This window comes from Corvus kubaryi, unplaced genomic scaffold (genome assembly GCF_017639235.1).
Source record: "Corvus kubaryi isolate FWS band 111438036 unplaced genomic scaffold, C.kubaryi_AGA036_p1.0 split1-37296, whole genome shotgun sequence".
NCBI classification, from domain to species: domain Eukaryota; kingdom Metazoa; phylum Chordata; class Aves; order Passeriformes; family Corvidae; genus Corvus; species Corvus kubaryi.
The window spans coordinates 10,087,053-10,110,366 of record NW_024582075.1 but is presented as its reverse complement, the minus strand read 5'-3'; the positions used below and the strand labels follow the sequence as shown (position 1 = coordinate 10,110,366).

The 23,314-nt window shown below is 37.1% G+C and overlaps 1 protein-coding gene across 7 annotated transcripts in view; it reads right to left on the bottom strand.

Moving 5' to 3' along the window:
- Positions 1-12,389: 12,389 nt before the first annotated feature.
- The window catches only part of TMEM161B (transmembrane protein 161B), a 181,099-nt gene continuing 170,174 nt past the window's right edge, over positions 12,390-23,314 (bottom strand). For all 7 annotated transcript variants that reach the window (XM_042053981.1, XM_042053979.1, XM_042053980.1 and 4 more), the window contains 2 exons: positions 21,502-21,598; positions 12,390-20,655 (listed from right to left, as the gene is read on the bottom strand). In XM_042053981.1, the coding sequence (XP_041909915.1) occupies positions 20,378-20,655; positions 21,502-21,598 (375 nt within the window). In that variant the 3' untranslated portion in view covers positions 12,390-20,377. The remainder of the gene's footprint in view (positions 20,656-21,501; positions 21,599-23,314) is intronic.

Below are 23,314 nucleotides of genomic sequence, written 5' to 3'. Positions count from 1 at the left end.
ACATCACAACCTGTTGCTGGGGTTAGCCCTGCAGCCAGCAACAAAGTACACCTACAGCCACAGGAAACGGAAGGCTCAGTTCCTCCTCTTCTTTTTTAAAATCTATTTTTTGAATAGTTTTTATTTAGTTCACTTTGCAGAGCTCATTCAGAGTCTATAAGGAATTGTTTATTTTGTAAACCTATAGATGTGCAGAGTACTGTAATGATGCAATTCAAAATTAAGAAAACCAACCTTTTTGCTTTGATAAGTCAGACTTTGTTTAAAATTATTTGGGGTTAAGCAGGTGATTAAAGGTACAGAAGGATATGGCTCAATTATTGAACTCTCTGAACTTTGATTAGGCAGATACAAAAGCATTTTCAGTTTAATAATTAAGTTTACTTAATTATGCTTAATTAAATATACTTCAGCTAAGCATACTTAACGATGCTTAACACAAAATATGAGTAATTCTGCTGCCTTCATCAATGCATATATTTGAGTCACTTGCAGGAAAACAAGGAGATATTGATGCCTTAGCTTTTAACCTTTATATTTTTCAAATTCTGTACTTCTTGATGTGTGACTCTGAAGTTTCTTGCAGCCTGTTAACTTCTGCTCTCTCATGCTAGGTAGACATAACAAAGCCTCTGCAGCCCTGCTTTCCAAGGACACCAAGACTGTCCTAGGCCGAAAATACAAACCAAAGAGCCACTAATGGGGGGGTAAGCTCAGGGGAAAACTGAAGCTTTAATTGGAGAATTAACCCTGCTATGCAAATGAACCAAACCTATAAAAGAGTGAAGAACTTGTGACCTGGGGTCCATTTTTGAGAATAGCTTCAGGGTCCCCAGGGTGTACATTTGAAAGCCTTTCAAATAAATACCTCTTTTAATCCTTTACTCCTGTCTAGTCTCTGTTTCTAGGAGGCCTCTTAAGGCATTAATGTTGCCACTGCATTTTCCAGTCAATTCCAAAAGAAACTGGCAACAAATGGACTGCCTTCAGCTTTTGGTATATATTTATATATACCACTCTTGTGGCCAAAGGCTTATTTTTCTCAAAATATGAACTTGTTGAATGTGGGCCATTTGGTAGTATAAAGCATATACAATGTAATGGCTAAAAAGGATCTTAGCAACTTTTAACTAACTGAAAATTTGACTCCACTGGTATTTTTGGTTCCTTCTTGGGGTGACATAGGAATAATTAAAAATAAAACAAAAATTCAGAGTCAGCCAATTATTTTACATTTCAATGATCAATGTTCTCTGTTTTGGACCACTGAGGTTGGCCATGTAGATCTACTCCCTCACCCAGAGGTCTCACAGTTAATTCACACATCATTGAAAATGAAAATACATGAAAAATTATTTGAAAACCATTATAAAATTAATTTTTGTCTTTGAAAATTGGGCTGTCGGTAGGTTACTCGTTCTTACACTGCTGAGATCTTTGTCCTGAAAAGATGGTTGTCTATGCTTAGAGTGATGTATCAAAGGCTTTCCATGAGCTGTAAATCTCAAAGCAATGCACAAGAAGCTGGCTGTTAACATCGATGCACTGATGTGTTCTAGGTGCAGCACAAGGTTTCTAGAACACTTTCGTTAGCACTGTTAATAACAGCTTCATTCTTTGCTGTGAGTGGTGAGGCACTGGCACAGTGCCAGAGAAGCTGTGGATGTCCCATCCCTGAAAGTCCAAGGCTCGACTGGACGGGGCTGGGAGCAACCTGGTCCAGTGGAAGGTGTCCCTGCCCATGACAGGGGTGTGGAATGAGTTGAGCTTTAAGGTCCTTTCCAACCCAAATCATTCTATGACAGCAACAAAGACCGTAAAGCCCCACTTCTCACCTGATTTCCCTCTTCCTGTATTTATTTTTGTCATTCTTTGTTCAAAAAACAACTTAGAGCACTCAGGCAAATCAGCCAAGACAGGCTTAAGCTGCAAAGAGAACTTAAAAGGAAGAGCAGGGCAGCTGTCTGTTATAGCCATAACCCTCAGCTGTGCACTCAGCATCTCTCAAAACTAGATGAAGGGAGTTAAATTATCTTATCTCAGAAGCTGATGGGCTTGATCCTCATGCGGGGAGACACATACACATCCTCTGGGCATCACCACCATGAGGTGCATAAGCACTGATGAATAGCTCAGTGGCAAATTGAACCATCTGTTAATCAAATCCTGCTGCTGAGGCCAAAGCTCAGCAGTTTTCAGAAAGGATATTTTTCTGGGAATTCTGGAAACAACCAAAAGATATGTATGAGGTGGCAGCAGCTCTCTGTGTTCAGAGGGAAGAGGTGGGTGGTAGATGGGAGGAAAGAGCACTACATCAAGAGGTGAGTAATTTTTCTGTTTTGCTTTGTTATATACACAACCCTACACAAACACATATATAGGAAGGGATCAATGTTCAAGAGCAGGTGGAATGATGAACTAATAACCTGCAGAGGAGTGACTTGCTGTAGTGCCCAAAAGATGCTAGCAATGGCAGTAAAGGGAGGAACAAGGTTTCGGGGAAACATTCCTGGAGCAGGCAGAGGTATCCCAAATGGTAATGATGCTGCTAAATTCTCAGAAAGGAGAGTATGATGAAAGTTACAGCTGTGAAAGGGTGAGGAATATTCCTGGTGATGTGTAGTGACCTGGTCAACCTAAAGAAGACAAACAGTAGAAAATAATTTTGACAGAAGAGAGAAAAAGTGATGGAAGAAGGTCCCTTGAGGTTGGAAGAAGGTACCTTGAGGTTGTGATTTGTATAACCTGTAAAATTGTGCTGTTGGAAGCTCCAAAGTGGCCCTAAAGATTAATTACTCTGACTGATTGAAATAAGCTCTAAGAGAGAACCTGGTACAGCCAGAACAGGATTTTGCAATGAATGCATCTGCCCACCAACCTCAGCAGAGAGACAGCACAAATCTGAGGGAAAAAATACCTGCAGCATGTCTCATATTGTTGCATTTTGCTCTGCCACCAATTCCAGTACATACCTTTTTTTTGTTGTCCTTGATGCCGTATCAGATGAATTCTCACCTGTCCTAACATCACTTCTTCCTTCCCTCACCAGGACTTGCACTCTTGTTACACCATGTTGTGCTTCCTTGGTGGGAATGCAAATTCCCAGTGCTATGGGGGCAGCCAGGGCGCAGGGTGGGCACCTGTTGACTGAATGGTGGGTAAACTGTGCATACTACTGTAAAGGAAAATGAGCCTTTGTTGCCTTCCAACCGCCAAATCTCTCACCCCTTCATGTAGGAGTCTGAGAGCAGTTTGAGTGGGGCTCTTAGTAGGCCTTCTTCACCACCCAGATGCAATGCCTCAAACCTCTTGGAATTTGTAACTTTATGACTAGGACTTCTTAAATTATATGTGTGTAAGACTGCATAACTATGTTTGACTTACTGCCACTTTTCTCTTTAACACTCCTCTTAGTTAGTCCTAAAAAGGTCAGATGTATCCATGGCAACAAATAAAAACTAGTCTGCCCAGTCTTACTGACAGTATTTCAAAATTACAGCTATACAGTGTACGGCATATCTGTGTTAATTCACAAATGTGTCCTTAATAAAAGTGCTCTAAATACGAAAGCCTAAAGACTCATTATTATGGGTAGACCTGAGCAAATACTAATACAAATTTTATCTGAATATTGTTGATAACTTTTTTTCTTTTTCCCTTGGGTGAAAGTTCCCATCACCATTGATGGAAGCAAATTGCTGTCACTTGCTTCCAGGCAATCAACCCTTGAGAAAACAAATACACATTTCCAAACAGGCAAACATGAGGCTAGGGAGGTAGGACCAGATAACCCCAACAGTGATCCCTTGCAACCTTGCCCACACTTTGATCCTGGTTATGATCTTGGGTTTATACTCATTCAGAAGACAAAATACTATTTGAAGCACAGCTGAGAAGATGTTGGATTTCAAAAGTTAAAAGCAACCCATGAAATAAAAGGCACATATAATTCCAAATGTGTAATGCTGAAAAAAAAATTTTTTTTGCAGTAAACTTGGTGTAAATTTGTTAGGAAATTTTACTTTATTCTGTGTAATATTGACTAGAAAATGCACTATTGATAGGATATATGAATGCTAGTTATTTCAAGGCAGAATGTTTATATTATAAATCCACAACTTTGAGGCATTCCTGCCAGACCAGGATGGACAACTGAAACTGTTAAGGAAATTGAACTATTCTCCTGTTGCTTTTCAAAATAAGATGAAAAACTGAGGGAAAGCCATGATTTACACTCAACCACACCATCGTCTGATGAGACAGTTTCTCTACAATTCCTAAGACCACTTTGAATAGGAAAGTAATTTCATGTCCAGGATAGTTAGTAAGAAAGTGACAACTTAGTTGTGGTTTTTTGTTTTGTTTTGTTCTTTTTCTAACTAGAAAGTAATTTTTTTTAATCTCAGTTTTGCAAGCTGTTTAGTCTTCAGATATGGGAGGGTGAAACGCATCCTCTTTTTCTATAGCAAGGGGGTGATGCCCCTTTCACATGAGTAGTGTCACCACCAGAACCAGGGAATGGTGGTAGAGCTGCACTGATACCCCTCCCATTTGCCTGACCAGGCTGAGGGTGCCTGTGGGATGCTGCTGCTCAACAGAAATATTTATATAAGTCGAGGGAGACTTACAGCAACAGCACCAACATGCAGAGATGGGAAAAAAAGACAGGAAAAATTACAAGAGCATTTATAGGGTGTTCACATGACCCTGCTAAGAGTCCTACAAAACTCACTACAACACCACTGGAGCCACTAACAAAATGAAGCACTTTACAAAACCTGTACCTCTTCAATAATTCTGAATTGCTCTGAAACACTTGTGCTCCAAACACTCATGCTCCATAAAGTCTCTTTTAGTCACTGCAAATTCATAAAAGGCACATTGTCAAAATTATGGTAATTCAACTCCTTCATTGCAAGTGTGAAATGAAATGGTTCTGTGTATTTTTCTTATAATTTTTGCTAATCATCAGGTTAAAAAAAAAAGAAAAAAAAATACTTTTCTGGATTCCTATATAAACAAATTAAAAAATCTTTGTGGATTAAAAAAAAAAATCAATTATCTTATGCAACATTGGCTAAGCTATCATGAACTCTTTTTCTTTTGTTAATATCCACTTCATGAGCAAAAAAGCCCCCAAACCATGAAGGCGCTGGACAACCTTTAGAGATTTTCCTTTAGTATTGAAAGCATTTTATGGACAGGAGAAGATGTACACTCGAAGCATTTTGTGCTGGGTACTGAAAATATATTAGCAAATATGTTAAGATTAACACTTTTTTTTCTGTAACTCACACCACACAGCAGAGAGCAGCACTGAATTGTCTAGATCAGACATTCTTAACTAGGAAGTTGTTCGAATAAGGGTTATCTCAGTTTAGTTACTAAAGCAAAAGAATATTGGTGTGTGGGAGGAAAAAATTCAGAATAACTCAACAGGACAGGAAAATTTATTCAACTTCAATTAAGAAATCAATTACCAAAAAATCCCAAACTCTTATTTAAAGGATGGGAATGGGATAATTCAACTTCTGCTTTGTAAAAAAAAAATCAAAATAATCAGAAAATATGGGTTTCACGACAGCTATTTAGTTCACAAATCTCTTAGTTACTTGAAGAGAGTTGTCTTTTGGATTTTGATTTTTTTAATAAAACACCACTTCCTCTCACGCTGCTCCCTGATGAAGTATAAACTTGCCTTCCCAAAGAATGCATTTATGCTCACCCTGTTGTTGTAAAAACCCTCCTGTCTCTGCCCCGAGAAGAGGCCTTAAGAGACACGTCTGCTGAAGCTGATTATCATGCAGCGCCACAGTATGGTGTATGAGCAATCCCAAGCTTAAAAGATGTGAAAAAACAGAGAAAGCTGCAATGGAGAAAAATGAGTGCATTGACAGAACTGGAAGCAAAAACTTTTTTCTTTCTTCTTCTGTTTTTTCCCTTTTTTTCTTTTTTTCTTTTTTATCTTTCTTCCCTCCCCTTCTCTGCCATGGCCAACTAAATTAATCAGAAAAACTAGGTCGGCACAAATGAACAAGGTGAAACAGCTGCAAACTAAATGGGCAAAACAGCAATGAGTGAGATAGCTGTGAAGGCATATGCTTCAGAGTTCAAATTGCCAGGGAGCAGCTTCATGCAGCTCGAATCAATTTTTAAATATGCTTACTCTTGGTTTTTACAAGTGAGTTTAAAACCATATATTTCACACTAATTTCTGAAATATGTTTTCAATCAAACAACACAATAAACCAGTCACTAAATTGCAAAAACTTCAATTAAAGTTTCTTGCCTTCTTCAAATTAATCAAAATCCATCCCTTTTGATTCAGCAGTGACTAAGTGAGCATCAGTGCCCAGATTCCCTTAAAAACTTTCCACACATGTAGTCCGTAAAACATGTATATTTATCAATGAAATACAGGTTAAAAAAAAAAAAAAATTGCTGTCAGAACATGCCAATTCTCTCAAAGAGTAATAAAAAGCATAGGATGAAGGAAGATCGGAACAGGAATCTTGCAGAAAGTTCCATACAAAAAGAAAATGCTGGCAGAAGTAAGCTATGTAACATTCCTCAAGAGTTCAAAACCAGTCCTGTGAAAAGGAACCACATGTGCTACATGAAATACAACAGAAGTAACTCTCACATGGGGATGGATCTCATACCCCTCTCTGTCTAAGCCATAGGAGGGGAACCTGCTGCCTCCTGGATCGTTCCTCATCCTTGTGGCAATGTCCAGCCCTCACCTAAAGGGTGACTTTTCATGGGGGAAAACAAAGGAGAATTCAATTGTAATTTGCAGTGGGCTAAACACTGCTACATCTAAATCCACTATCAATGTGCTTCTACTTAACCAACAGAAGACTACTTAGACACATGTCCAAGTTTAAAAGCCTTAGCAAAACAAGACCAGGGTGTCCACACACTTCTAAGACCTCATTCGGAGGTGGACAGGCTTGAACACTTCAACCATGTAATGGTCTAACATTTACCCACTAAACAAACTATTGACATTGCTAGTTCAGATTCATTGCAATATTACTGTTCAGGAAACTTAATTTAAAAACCCTTTTATATGAATGACCTGCTAGAAGTATATTAAAGTGATTTCATTATTTTAAAATTTCTTAAAGCAAAGGTCATTTGCATAGTGATTATTTTTTACATGCAAGACCAGTGGCCATTTTTCAGCATTCAGATTCCACCCCTTCCTTCCCACCTTACATTTAATTTTTACACCCGGTAGCAGACAGGTTAAAGAAATCACAATCATGAAATATAGTCAAGTACTTCAAAAGAGTTTAAAACACAGCTTAAAAGCTAATTTTATGAAGTCTATGAGGCAGTTGTACCTTGTCATTTTTTCAGATATAATATACATCTCCCAAAAACAAGTGTGCCAAAGATAAACCCTATCCTCTTTTATGTAGTTGAATCAAAAGATACAGAAGTAAAAAAAGGATTGTAGAGACTGAAAGCAAATTGAAGAAATACATTATATTTAAGCAGCATATCCTGCCCACTTCAAAACTTACTCCTCACTATTTCAGGTTGATGTTAACATAACCTAATTTGTTCGTTAAAAAGCAGAAATTCTACTAATTCCATTTAAGCAAATAAGCCAACTTTCAGGGTACTTCTTCCTGTCCTGCTGAAGAGCTGTTCTATTTAGGATAGCTGTGCATTGGAGGCATTAGCACCTGACTTTCGGCACATTTATCTCTAATGTGCATCACAGATACTGCCGCCTTGGCAAATGCAATGGAGAGAAAACACCCACAAGCTTTTTGTGTTGATTAGCAAGTTAAGAGAACACAGATTGAAAGCACTGTGTTAATCAAAATCTGGTAAAAATAAAGCATGACTGAAGGTAACTACTAATTGTGCAACAAAGTCCTTTTTCTGTGAGTTTGGAATAACTGTGTTTTGTATAGATGCAAACATCAGGAACTTACGGAGCTGCCAGAGATTGCAGGTTTTTACAAAAGGCAGCAAACCTGGACATAATACAGTTTTCCAAAATGATAAATTTATGCTGTGGGGTGACTTAAGTATGTTTTAGATCTTGCAACAGCTCTTTCTCTAAAATGTCTAAGAAAAGTGACTTTTCTAGTGGGAGTGAGATGATAAATAACAGTGGATTAGAGAAATAGTAATGTAGAAGGAGAAAAAGACTCAGAGAGAGGAGAAAGCTGGATTTCTTTCATTACCAAACTCAGAATAAAAGCAGACGAACAACAGCACACAAAGAAGAGGAAGCATAACAAAAAAAATCTACAACAGGAAGACAGGGAAAAAGCCAAGCAAACTGAGAATGTGTAACAGACAATGGAAATAAGAAGGAAAATTTATAGCTGTCATTTAAGAGAGAAATTAAACAAATAAGCTGTTGGAATATTCCTCTTCTCAAAGCGGCAGGCCAGGATACAGGAAAAAAGACTAGGGAATATTAAGAAAAATTAGATGCATAGATGTAATCAGGAGTGCTTGAGGAAAGTCACTGGCTACCACGTGTTGCAGCGGGGATTACTGCAACAAGCATATTTCAAACCAGGAGTCCCGTGGAAACAAAGTGTATATGGACAGATTCGTGGTAGATGTTTCAGAGATGTTTATTTCTCCAGCCGCATGGCCGGGGCTCTGCTCAGGAACTCCGCAGTCACGGGACCCGAGGGTCCTTGGCCACACCAGGGAACACAAACCAACCAATGGGGAATGAGACAGGGACAGGGAAACCCCCTGTCTCCCCCCCAGGGCCCATCTCCCAGGGCTCCATGGCAGGGGGGGAGACCCCAACAACCACAGGGTTTGTGTTTATATATAAAAAGACATATATGTAAACACATGTATAATAAACGTGTGCATGCAATTCTGTGATGGCAACACATTTCAGTATTTTTCTTAAAATCTTGGGGGCTGGACTAGATGACCCCTAAAGGTCCATTTTCGCCCAAACTATTCTATGACTGTAAGATGCTAGTACGTTTCTGTAGAAAACAAGGAAATCTAATGGACCCAAGTTAAAATTAATTTGAAGTAACTTTGATGCATTGGAGAAATGGTCTGAAATTAGTATTTTTTAAAAAAGAAACACAACGAAGTGCTAAGTACTACATTTGATAAAAATTAAGACACACATACATACAAAAAAAGGGAAACAATTGTCTTGCCTAGTACTTACTAAAAGGAGCTGAGAATTATCAAATATCCAGGTAAGAACCAGAGCTGCAAAGTTGTTGCAAAAGAACAGGTGAAGTTAATTGTGATATGCATTAATAAGGCTGCCTAATTAGCACTTGGGAGGCTATTATCTTGGGGGGTAGATCAGGGGTGGCATGAAAAGACCAGGAATACAATACTATTCTGAATGAATATACACAGGGTGAGTAATAGTTTTGTAAATCTGTGAATTTAGATTCATGTAGGAGCATTTGTGCCTGGTGTCCTTCTACATGGGGGAGGATGACAAGGGTATGGGATGCAAAGAGAAATGGTAAGTATGTGCCTGTGCTGGCTGGCCCACTGTGTCCATGAGACAACACAGCTGATACCTTTGGAGGTTGCTGCACTGAGAACAACACTCCTCAGCTAAAAACTGTGCCAATGGAGTTCAATTCAGCTGCATTTAGAAAATGAATTTTCACAAAGTCTACCTTTTAAGATATCATTGTCTTTAGACAGAACAAAGTATTTTTATTACCTTTATATTCATTTTCAAATTTACATTACCTTTTTACTAGATGTCAGCAAAGTTTTAAAGTATTTTACCACTAAAACTTTTTGAAAGCATTAAAACCAATGCAATATAGAAAAATGACTATGCATAGTCTGTGTTGAAGAAATTAGATTTGTGCCTTTCATGTGGCAAACCAGCCACAGCTGTGCCAATCCAAAATTCCAATTCTAATAAGAAAAATTGATTAAATAGTGGTTGAGTTGTTGGTCCCCTGGTGCCCTACAGCTTTTCCAGGTTTTCACATGAAAAACAACACATACCATCTCACCCTGCAGTTTTATGGCATTAGTCCTGCTTGTTCTGCACTACACAGTATCATCTCCAGCTTGCCCCTTTGCTTTTTAACATGGCACTCATTCCTCATATCCCAGATGGAGTCTAGCAGTGTGCACTGAAAAGACAGGTAACCACATCGTACCTTCCTGAAGAAAAAAAAATCCCTGTCCAGAACAACTGCTTTCTGTACCTTTCATTTTGTAAACTGCAGCCCAAATTCCTCAATACACAACTCAGCTGATGTCTCTCCCCATGTCCCCTTTCCCAGTTCTGTGAGCTCATGCTGTCTGTGAAATGACAGCAACAGCTTAATCCCACTCCATGAAGAAAGAGTAAATGAAAATCTGGAAAAGAAAAAATCTGAAGATTTTTATATTTTACTTTTCTTGTCAGGCTGATACCAAAACATGTGTTCACTCAAAGAAGAAAACAGATTATATGACTAAAACTTGGGAGATTTGTCCTATTCACAATATAACACAAATGAATGCGAAGCAAATGGACATCGCTGATGCTTGAAGACCAAGCCAACTCCAACTAAGACCCTGGATTCTTTTAGTTTCTGACAATGCACAAATTCTACACATTATATATCTATAGAAATGACAGTTTCAGGAAATCATACTAATTTTATACTTGTTGAAAAGCTGCTTTGAAATTTGACAGGTGAGAGGAACGTGACAGGGGTTGGTTATCCAGAACCACTGAAAGTAGCTTGTAAAGCTTGTAATTCAGAGAGAAAGATTATCTTCCTGTCTGCTTTAAAGAGAGACATATCATAGAGCGGCTCCCGTTTCATGAACTGAAAAGCTGACTTTCCCTCAGACTCATCAGCGCTGCATCCCCTGGAAAGCAAAACACTAATCTCAACTCCAAAGTATAAAAAAAAATACTTTCTCTTTTTTAATATGGATGTCGACAGAATATGAATTATTTCTCCAAAAGAGTGATTTTCCAGTCTCTGCATTTCACGGTCCACAAGGTAACAGCCTATTAAGGAGGCAAGCAACAATAACTGTGTTGCACATTCTTTGAAAATTTGTCATAAAATTGAAATCAAACCAGCAACATCTTAAACATTTTCTCAGCCCTACCTAGATCAGACAGCACAGGAGAGGTACCAGATGCTTGCCCTCTTGGCTGGAGGCTACATCCAGGCTTTCCTCTCCCACTGCACATAATCTGCTATGGAACTGCACTGAATCATGCATGTTTGCATGTGACAGCAGAGGTCAACTGAAGACCTTCTAAGTCATTTGCGTTACACAGTGTGGAGCTGGCGAATTCAAAAGCAAGACTTCATACGACCCTTGAAATCCAAGGCTTGCTTTCATTCCAGCAGCATACTGCAAAGGCTTTCACTGTATTTTGGGCCAAACTATTCTACTGCAAAGTCCCAGGGATTGTGGATTCTAAAGGCAGGCTGAAGTTTCAGGCTGCATGAAGAAAGCAGAAGGCTAAGCTGCCTTCTGAGACATAAGCAGATCTCCCACTATAATTTCCTTCCTCTTAACCATCACTTCAAACTCACCTTTGTTACACTTTCAGGAGGGGGTCCCACAGCTCAAATGCCTTGTAGACTTTCAAATCTTCACCCAAAATGTCAAGACTGGCTCTTCTTAGCACCATGGCACACTTTGCCTCTGCAACACAATTGATGGCTATTGCTGAATGGCTCTTGTTTAGGTTAAAGAAAGATGTTCTCTCAAGGATTTTTATTTTTACAGCTGTGGAACTATAGGAGCAATTTTGGCATCAATCACCTGTGTTTGTTGCACACATGAAAAGAAAATGCAGGCGTAACCAAATCTGATATTCCAAAAATCAAATTCAAGATGGTTACAAGATGTTATTAAGTATACTTCTTAGTGCTGCTAGGATGAAACAAATAGGAGAGACCATGTAATGCTTTTAAACACATTTCTTTTCATAAGAAGCAAACACAACCCCTTTCTAAGTGATTTCCTATCAGGAAGGGTGACAGTCAAGAAGGGTGACAAATCCTTTGAGTGTACTGGGAAACTCAGAATTTCCTCCACTTACTATGTTGTACAGCCAATCTTTCTCCAGAAATGGTACAAAAATTTAAATAGTGAAACACACAAAAATGAAAACATTCATAAGAAATCTCTAAATGGTTCATTGTGGTTAAACTGCTGTTCACATGAGTAAGACACTACCTGCATTTATATTCAAAAATTATTTTTTTTGCTGCACCCCAAAGAAGGCGGGACTAAGTGGTCTACTCAATTATTTCTAAAAGAAGTAAACAACTTAGACTAGTAGAAAAACTGATAAGAAGCCTGGTTATTACATGCTCTTGGGAGATTCTGCAAGTTGATAAAAAGCAGCATATATCATAAAATGTAGGAGAAAAATATCACACTGGTAGACAACGAACATTTATTGATCTTTGGCTTTAGAAATTGTCCTATTTTGGATATGGGAAATACTATATAAAATAATGGAAGGTTTTTTTTAAACCTAAAGTACCGTAAAACGGTCTGTCCTTCACAGTGCACAAATGTAAGGCATGCAGAGTACAATGTCTACTGCAGTAGACATTATATGTCCAACATGGATTAACACTTTACAAAGGCAGGCAAGTTGATGGGGCCACTTGGTAAACAGCAGATATCACAGTTTCTCTTAGATTTGCTGTGTGCAAACTAATGAGCAACTAACTAACAGATATAAATTTCATTTTAATAAGGTGTGCATTATAAAAGCAGAGTTAAACTGTAACATTTCAAAAAATGTACAGGTAATAAGAAAGCATAACCTTGCTTCAATTTTGTGAAATTTACTGTTGTTAAAGAAATTTAGGCATTTAGGCAACAAACCAATTCTTATTATTTTTACATTAGTATAAAACGCTGCCTGAGCAAGGCAAAACCAGCTTCTTAAATGCTGTACAGTAAAAAAAGTAATGTAAATTCTTACAAATAGTGAAGGAAATATTTAGCAAGCTTACTGTACCAGGTTTCCAAATAGTGTACTATATAGAGTACAGATTTCTACACCCACTTTTTAGAGCTAAAAGCTCAACATGCTGTGACAAGCCTTCTTCAGAAGAAGGCTTCCTTTGGTAGATTTGAATCAGGAACACTAGCTCAACTTAAAAGCACTTCACATGAAGAATGTATAATTAATTAATTCAGGAGCACGGGCTTGCTGTTTCCTCACTTTCTAACTTCCATGCTGAACCAGGCAGGTTCTGCCTTCAGCTCTTGCATTCCTGAAGGTGGAGAAGCAGTTTTAAAGTAAGGATGGTTTCACTGTTAAATACCCTATCAGAATTCTACAAAATTCTACAAGGTGTAACTTTTTGGAGCTTGGTGTCAGTCAGCCATATCACATTTGGTACTCTTTGTGCTCCAAATCCATAAAGATTCAGTGAACTTCAGTGTAGCCTTCTGAGCCCAAGCAGAACAACTTACCTGGCTGAAGTCACCCATATGCCTGGACAACTGGGGTATAATTAACACCCCAGGTGTCACTACAAAACTTTGTAAGTCAACCCTTTCCAAAGCTTGTAAATCCTTGCCATCAGTCATAAAGAAAACAATGCAGAGGTGGCAGGTAGCAGAGGGGTGTTAATTTAAATTAGGGGCATTCAATTACCAGTCAGATATGGGCAAAGTTGTTAGATTACCATTTAAGTACAAGGAACAGAAAAGATTTCTTCAAAATCTTGTCTCCAGTATGTTAACAACACAAAACCACACATGGACATAAACCAAAAACAGTATGAAAAAAAAAATTTCATAGCAAACCCCATTCCAAGGGCTACAAGAATCACCCATGATTAGGCACTTTACAGTGTATAAAAATAATGCAATATTAGTGGAGGTTGTTTATTAGTTGTACCCAAATATTATCCACTCCACTAAAAAAAAAACCCCAAAACAACCAAAAAAACCCACCCTAAACCAGAGCTTTTTCAACATGTGTTATGCTCTTCTGATCACAGATCCTGCTGAACCTCTAAAAGCATAGGAAGCAATTTGTTTTTAAACAGCAGGTAATGCAACACCAGATCAATATAACACAAACACCATTTGGCACCATCCTCACTGTGAAGCATGACAATCTTAGTACTTGTAAAGCTGTAGGTATAAAAATCGTATTTTAACAGTATTGTAGCAATAAGAGGAAGCTAAAATTTACATACATAACATCAAAGTCTTTCCCATTTGGCAAATACTTAAATGAAGGGAGGCAGGTCTTTTTGTCTTAGGTTTGTTCTAGAATGGAAAGTAATATGTGCTTTTCACTTAAAGACAAAAAAAAAAAAAGACTATTAACTGAACAACAACACTGAATTTGTGCATTCCCAGCAACAAAGAGACAAGTAAAAGATTTAAAGTAAAATATTTACAACTTGGAAGATGTTCCCTGTGCAATTTGTAACAAGTTTACCTCATGAGAAATTTTAGGCTGAAATTATTTAATAGCTTCTTTGCATTAATATTTGCTCACATAAATGGGAAGACTGAAACATTAGACAGCTTTCTGTAACTTCTATTACAGAATATTTTTCCATGTGTATTCCTCCTAGAAAACCTTACATGCTGTTTCCAATGGAACAAAGGAATGACCAAAGACAGGAAAAATAAAAACAGTTGGCACATCATGATATGTATGAACTGTAGTTATGAAATACAATTTTTGATGCTTTTTTCTTTATCCTAAGTTTTTATCAAAAATACTGTGAATACACACTCTGGAAGCTTAGAACCTGTATGGGAGGCAGAGTTACTATGAACAGAGGAAGAGAGAATAAGGCTGGCTTTAAGTGCAAGAATTTTAAGCCAGGTTTTAAAAAATACGTTGCAGCACAACAAAACAGTAATGACCTACAGGTAACAGGTTTGTAAAAAGCTATTCAAAGCTCTTCTGAAATGTGTATTTTATAGATAGCAGAGTCATATGGATTGTATGTTGTTGAGAAAAAATGCTGCAAGTACAAATTTTAAGGGTTCTTGACTGTCACATGGAAAAAATTTGGTATTTACAGGTGGATCTTGCACTTTGATATAAAACTACATACCTGCTAACACTTCAGTCTGGACATCAAACTTTAAAAAAAAAAACTGTAGAAGTTTTTGACTTCTAGTTGCAGGCACTGATATTAATTTAAAAAATGAAAATATGATCCATGGTATTAGCATTAAAAATAGTTTCCATTAAAAATGCCTTTGAAATCAAAGGTATCAAAATACATATACACTGGCATGCAAAACAACATCCAGTGTGATATTACTCTTCTGATAGTCCACAGTGAGAGACTGGAAAAAGTTAAGTGCAGCATATACAGATGTCAGTGAAAGCAGCCTGGAAATGTTATGTTGGCTTCATGATCTCACTTAGAGGAGGAAGACCTTTCAGTCTAGTACTAAGGAGTGCAAATGAGATATGCCATCCACTTCACTGCTTGTGCTGCACAGGTCACAAAGCACGGCAGGCCTTCCTAAAGAAGGAGTCGCAAAAAATCACTCTGAAGCATAGACAGACCAATCTGCATCAGCCTGCTTAGTGAGATCAGGTATTTGGCTTCTAAGCTTGTTGCCTAGATGCTCTTTAGAGTAGATATCAGTGGGTTAAAATATTGCTCTTGATTTACCATTTGGGATTTAGGCTGCAGATGCTAAAAATAACAGTGTTACTCATAATGGTAAAGATTCACATTTAATATTTGATTTAGGATACAAGTAACATGCTGTTGTCTTCCTCCATTAAGATTTTGCTCAGCTGTAACATATTTCTCCAAGAGAACACACAATTTTGTTTGGCCTCATTCTTGTTCAGTGTCTTCATTTTCTCTGGGCACTTAATTCTTAAACTTTAATTAAAATTATCTAGTAACTTTATAGTGACAAAATTAACTGTGGGGTTAAGTCTGGGTGGGGAAGGGCTGTGTTGAACAAATACACGTGCAAATTGTGCCATATGAAAAAGCATGAAGTGTAGTATTTAAAAACTGATCAAAATTACTCTGTGGAAAGCACAGATATTTGAGAATAAAGAGACGTAAGGCCTTTTACCTTGGAGAGCCTTCCAACAGCTTTAAGATCAGATGTGTTCAGACTTCTATGTGATATCCAATATCCCTATTACCACTTAGCTGTAGTAACTGTAGTGAAGTACAGCACTTTGAATTGTTCCTTTGAAGTTAGCTGAAATTTCTGTACTTGTTAACTACTGCATAGAGTGAGGTAATGCTGCCTAATTGTTGCATTGATGTCTTGGTAGCATTTTTGTTCTTAGACAAATTTGACTTTACAATCCAGGGAAGAATGTATTTCTGTTTAGACACCTTGCAGTACTTGTGACCCAAATGAGAAGAACAACTGCAACAGAAATTAATTTTCTCTAAGTATCTTCTGTACAAGGATGTTGTCTTGTACTGATGCTACTGTTCAATCTGTTGATCCTTATGCAAGTGAATTCTGGAAGAGGAAAGAACTGAGCAGCTAACAAAACCTCAACAACTGGCATAACCTATAGCCTGAGAAGGAATAAAAGAGGACAAGCATGGCCTGAGAATAATCACCTGTAAGAATAGGCTTTCTATAATCTATTCTCCTTTTCTTAATCAACTTCTCTTAGCTCAGAAATAGCCCAAGTGTTATGTTTGGACCTCCCTGAACTTGCTGGAAGACTTGGGTTTATCACCATCCTAACCCTTTTTCTCAAGGGACCTATATAATGTAAGTGTAGAGTTTAAACAATTGTTAACAAGTTTTTTCATGTTTCAGCTGGAGCTCAAAGTTATTTGAACTATTTAAAGGAACTTATCCTTCAGAAATAGGTAAATTTAAACTAAACAGAAGTCCAAATACAATCTTGGACTGATTTAGCCTAGTCAGTTCTGAGAAGGAACATAGGGAAAGCACTGTAGATCATCTACAGAAGTTGAAGAAAGAAGTCACGTCACTAAGAGAGGAAGGGAGATCCGAATTTGAAAAGAAAGAAACAAAGATGGTTTCTTTGCCAAAGGAACCTTTCCTTCTACAATCTCTCAGAAACTAAGGGAGACCCCACTGCGGCCTTCCAGTACTTAAAGGGGGCTTATAAAAAAGAGGGAGAATGACTTTTTGCATAGGCAGAGAGTGACACGACAAGGGGAAATAGTTTTAAACTAAAAGAAGGGAGATTTAGATTAGGTGTTAGGTGGAGACTCTTGCCTGTGCAAATGGTGAGGCACTGGATAAGGTTACCCGGAGAAGCTGTGGCTGCCCATCTCTGGAAGCGTTCAAGGCCATGTTTGACGGGGCTTGGAGCAACCTGGTCTTGTGGAAAGTGATCCATTTCAGATCCATTCCAACCCAAACCATTCTAAAAATTTTTAATTAAGTAGTGGACAAAAAGCAAGACAAAATGTTTTGGAATCCTGAATAATGCCCACCAACCTTTCGTCATGTTTTACTTTCTCTTCCATTTCTGCAAGATGCTTTCCCATTGCCAGGTGTTGATAAAGGTCTCCATGAAACAAAGAAACAAAAAAAGCATTTACCAGCTGCTGTTTCAAAGGAACTTACTAAAGAAGTGAGCAGATACTCCTTTGAACCTTACACAACATACATGGAAGTCAAGATTATCAGGGTTGCTACTTTACTTTAAAAGACATTTTTGAGTGTATCACATACTTGTAGGAAGCACTGCTCACAATCTTAGCAATATGGTCCCTCTGGTTTCACTGTCACCTCACATTTCAAAGGCTTTTATGGCCATATTTAGTTTTTCATAAGCCTTCTGGACTCATGTCAGGATTAAATGGATCCAAAGAAAGACCATCTCCCACTCAGATCAGACTGCTGACCAAAAGGTCAACCATTCAGTTCTGCAGAACAATGGTCTATAGAACAGTGGAACAGCACAATGGCTACAAGCATTGATTTTCATGTTTGTAACACCAGATGCCTATTTTTCACTGTGATCAGTGTGATGTCTGAATAGTAAGGCAGCACCAGCTCTTAGGAAAAGCTCTGTGAAGTTCAGCTACATGATCCAGTTATGACCTTTGCTGAATGCATTATTATATAACTACAGACCACTTTTGCTTAGGGGCTTTCAGAATAACTGTGTCAACAGAAACTGCTGTTTAACATTATTTTGAAGTATTCTCAAATATCTAAAATTCACTCCTTCAGATTGCAACAACAGGTTACATCTTCTATATAGTGAGCTTCAACAGGCAAGTTCACTATCAGAACCAAACTGGTTTGCATCGTTTCATTTTGCTGAACAGAAGATTAGCATTGAACACCTAACTCTAACCTAAAAGCTGGCCTTATTAATTCTACTAGTAATGATCTATCTTGTAGTAATGACATACCTAGAACTAATACAAGAATGGCTCCAGTATTGTTGGACCTGTCATATTTTGTCATTCTGTTATTCATCTGAAAGATGCCTCCTAGGAATGCTTTGTGATTTGAAAACTATGAGGTCAAATATTAACCTTTAGGCCAATTCACAGTTAAGCCTTTGTCCCTGTTAGTTACAAAAAGTGAAAACAACAAAGCTTGCAGCCCCAGTCACACTGAAACCAGTAGCATCATGCAAGGTGTTCTCAGACATCCCAAATGCATGCAGTAGGTACTAGGCTGGTGTACACAAATCTTTCCCCAATATCAATAAATGCAACTTAATAAACTAATAAATAACTTAAAAGGCTTTCAACACAGTAAGATAGTTTATCACCAGCTTCAAAATCTTGATTTTCTGCATTCATTGAGTTTGTTTTCCCATACGGTAGGTTTGCTACATATTAAATATTTAGTTAAGCTTTTCCATTTATAAATGCTTATTATATGCCAAAGCTGTACACAAATTCAAGAGAAAAAGAACAGTAACATAAAACCAGCTAGTATTAATTAAAAAATCCACTGACATTTGCAAAGTGTAATATTAACTGTTTAAAAAAGCTACTGCATATAAATCCCCATTCCTGTTTTGCAAATACACAAAACATCTGAAAAAACAATTTTTTGATTGGAATCTATCTCTCTAGCTAAGCAAAAATTGTAAAGCTAGTACTTTGCTCTTTTTCATACTATATAGCTGCTTTATTGTACAGAAAATCTATTTCTGAAGCCAAGATATATTAATTATCATTATACGGTCAAGTTAACACAGATTAAAGTGGCAAAAGATGATGATTTGACAGAGCAGAAATTTTAAGATTAACAGTTTAAGTAGACTTCTTTCAAGACAGTGTAAGTTCTTTAGTATAACTAAGTACCTCTAAAGAGGCAGAAAAACCAAATAGCCCTTTCAACTGAACTCCAAAAAAAGAAAAGAAAAATTTAAGTTTCATTTCAAAAGGGGACCTTGAAATCACTAGATACACATACATCTTTCTCCCACAGCCCTGTCAGACACATTCAGTAATTTAAAATAAAGATTCCATATTTCACACCTTCATATATATTATATATCTAATATATAATATATATTTATATGTACATTACACATATACATACAGTGTCAATCAGCAGGATTAAACTGTTTTGTTTTGAAATGTTTGACTGGTGTCATTAATTATTTTCTATTCTTTTGTGAATTCAATGGAATTTATCCACTACCTTAAAAGAAGAACTTTAAAAGATCCAGATGGAATCTGTGGATCAATACTAGCACCAATACACATGGCCATTACTTCAAAATGACTGCAGGGACTGAAACAATATATTTGTTATAACTCTCTTCTTACTGCACAAGCACTCCTGCAAAATATGTAGGCAGCAATACCTGTCAGGTACATACATCTACTCCTGTTAAATTTATATTTTATACAACTTTCCTTACTGTAATATACAGTATCTCTTTTTTCCTGTTGGATTTTTTCATTTTCCAAGGAGAAAAGTGATCAACAGCTATCCAACAGAATTTTTTTTTTAAATCCCCTCTCTCTCCTTTCACTGTATGGCTCAGTTTCAAGACTTAATCCATAGGCAGCCACGATCACTATGTCCAGTACCCTTTGAATGCAGTTCAGTCAATAACTGTTGATGCTTAAAACAAATTTTTGAGTTTGGCTTGCTGTTTATGGAAACCAAGATACTCAGAGGTCGCATCTTTTCAGCATGCTTACCACCATCTACAACACAATAATGTCAGTCAGTCCCAATACAATAATTCAATTAATTACCTACCATTTGGGTAACAAAAATAACAAACCCAGTTGCAATTTTAAGCATTTTAAGATTATTTACCCTGAGAACACCAAGGAAGTGTTTAAAAATAATTATGATATGTTTTCTCTTCACATATATAGTTCTCTTTTCTCTTCATCTCCTCTTGGGTACCTGGGTTTGTATCTAGAATTTGACCTCACACTTGCTTTGTCAATTGACTTGTTCATGCCACAGTCAGGTACTGGTGATAGAAGAGCCCAAAAAGGCTTGTAGAAAAAAGGCAAGCAGCAATCCACCAGGTGAGGAAAGACAGGAGTCCCCGGAACAGGAGAGGAGTGAAAATATTCTTTAGGCTTCCCAGAGCCATTGTTATTTGGACTACAGTTACTTTCATCTTTCCATCAGCAGGTGGAGACACAGAATAAACAGAATTGGGAAGCAGACTCTTTTCTACTGGAGTGTCAGAATTCAATTCTGAGTAGATGCCCCAAGAATAATTACCTGTTAAAAAGAAACAAGTAACAGATTTTTGTAGAATTAAATACAAGTTCTGTTAATTCAATCACTTTACAGATTGGATATATTTTCAATATATTTTTAATACATACACAAAAATGTTAAGTTTTTATAACTTAGTAAATACAAACTATATTCATCTGCAGGACTTTCTGGTCATACCAGCAACCTACTAGGGTAGCATTCATCTTGTATTTTGACATCCTAACATCTACATATGATATAGCTGCCTTGAGACCCCTGTACATCCTGGGTATGATTCATCTCACCAAATGGAGATGTCTACTTCAGGGCAGGGCTAAAGCCTATCTCTATCCATTGCCTTTTTGCAAAGAGAATGACATAGCTGCATGGCAGGTTATGAAAGGTATCTCTCACAAGAAAGAAAGAAAAAAACCTCAAACCAGAGTGACTTCAGATCTCCCACTAACTATATGAACCCCGTATCTCACAAGTCCCATTCTAAAAGCCTACCAAAGGCAAAAAGATGAAAAAAATTCCTTCATGAGATGCTAATGAAGTTCAACCAATCATGTTTATACAGTTCACTTCTCAAATACTCCTAAAAAGACAAATATTTCAACAGAAGTAAACGACTTAATTGGTTGCATTACACAATTTCTCCGAAATAAATCAAACAAATTAGCATGGAATTGAAAAATATCAAAAGGAGCAACAGAAAAAACTGCTTAGAAGCCACACATGAACATTTTAAAGTACAGGAAACTAAAGGGTGTTTTTCAAGTACCCATGAATTCTTCTTTAGTCAGGTGAAAATAAAAAAGCCCTGTGTAGAACAGAATAAACTTTTGTTGATCCAATGTTGCTTACCTAGTGTTTTCAAGAGGAGAGTTGTGTGAAGGAGCATTACCAATGGTGCAACATACTGCAGTGCAATTACACAGAGATAATAGAATACCCGAGCCACCTGGAAAAATGAAGGAGAGTGAAGTTCATGAGTCCTGGTTGATCAAAGCAGACCTTTATGAACATGTCTAGAAAAAACAAATAGTTTATTAAAAATTATTATTAAAAAAACCCAGTACTTATGCATTAAAGCTGTTTTAAGAATTTTCTAGTAACTCTTGGCACGTGACATATCATCTTCAAAAGAACTAATGAAGAAATCCCCATAATGAATTCTAGTTTCAGGACATTTACAAATCTCAGAGGAAGTGCTGAAAGAAAATAATTAAAAGCATCAATTCTGTTAAAAAAAAAAAGCATCAATTTTGCTTCTGCAAACTGTATCCCATCATTCAATGGTTCCTATTTTAATACATCAGAAACAAAAATAAATATATATGTTTAATTTTTCAAGTTCCCAGTTATTTACAAACTAAATCCTATTTCTAAAATGAAGTAGTAGTCACAGTCCAAAGCCCCATAAAAAATAAATGAGAGTTTGGTTGATATTACAGTTCTTTTTCAGAAGCGAGATATTTTTAAGATTTCCCACTGGAAAAACACCTGTATTTTAAAAACAATGACAAGATGAGTTTTCATTAGATCAATAACAGCATTTAAATGATCTTTATTTCAGTTATACGCTATGGTTCATCGAAATGCATATAGATATATCCCTCCCCCGCTCTCCATCTGTTCCATTTTTCTCAAGATTGTAACAGTACATATTTTATATAAACTATTGACCTAAAAGATTAAACCAAATAAAGAAGGAAAAGAGTCACAAAATCAACAGCAAGCAAGCAGTGAAATAAAACTACCCGGGCTTTTAAAAAAGAACAGAATGCAGGGTGGCAAAAATTATGAACGCAGACATGACAGTTTTAGGAATACTTCTCAAGCCTCAAAGGGCTTCTTAACAAGCAAGCATCAAAAAACTAACATGAGAAGAAAAAGTAGCGGACACTGACAGAAGAAAAAGCAGGAGACAAAAATATTGTAAAAAAATTGATGGAATATGACAAAAATAAATTAAAAAGTAATGATCACTAGAATCACAAATGATCTGTAGAATGACAGACAGGAAAGAATACACTGGCAGAAGTTCCTAAAAAAGGTAAAGCAGGTATGATTAGTAAAACAGTAGAAGACTAGACCTAGAGGCTACGGCCTTCTCAAAGAGAATATATGAAGATACTGGAGAAATGGATTTAAGAAATGCCACAAAGAGAAGACATTACTGTTTCATAGATAGGAATAAAATTCCCAGTACTAAAATAGCGCATTTACAGCAATCAGCACAGTTCTACCCTAACCAGTTGCTACCACATGTTTTTCCTAACTTTTTTTCTGAAGCAAATTCCTAGCCACTTTGTAAATAACTACTGCACAGTTCTCTTATAACCTTCAGACACCTCATGTAACTATAAGTAATAATGACAATCCTGGAAGAGGAGTCTTTTTCTTACAGCATGCTTCAATATTCCTCCTGCAATACATCCCAACTCAGCAGGATCATTAGATAGCACTGTCATACAACACTAGAAATTTAAGCTTATTTTGCAGGTAGCACACAACACCCATTCTACCTCCTCCATTTGTTCAAGGTATGCTTTACTACTTTTCTTTAAAAAAAAAGAACCCTAAGAAATGTCACCTTATCCACAATAAGATAGGCAGTTTTTTAACTAGGCTGGTGCACTTGAAAGTGGTTTGACAGCATTAAACATCTGTTGTT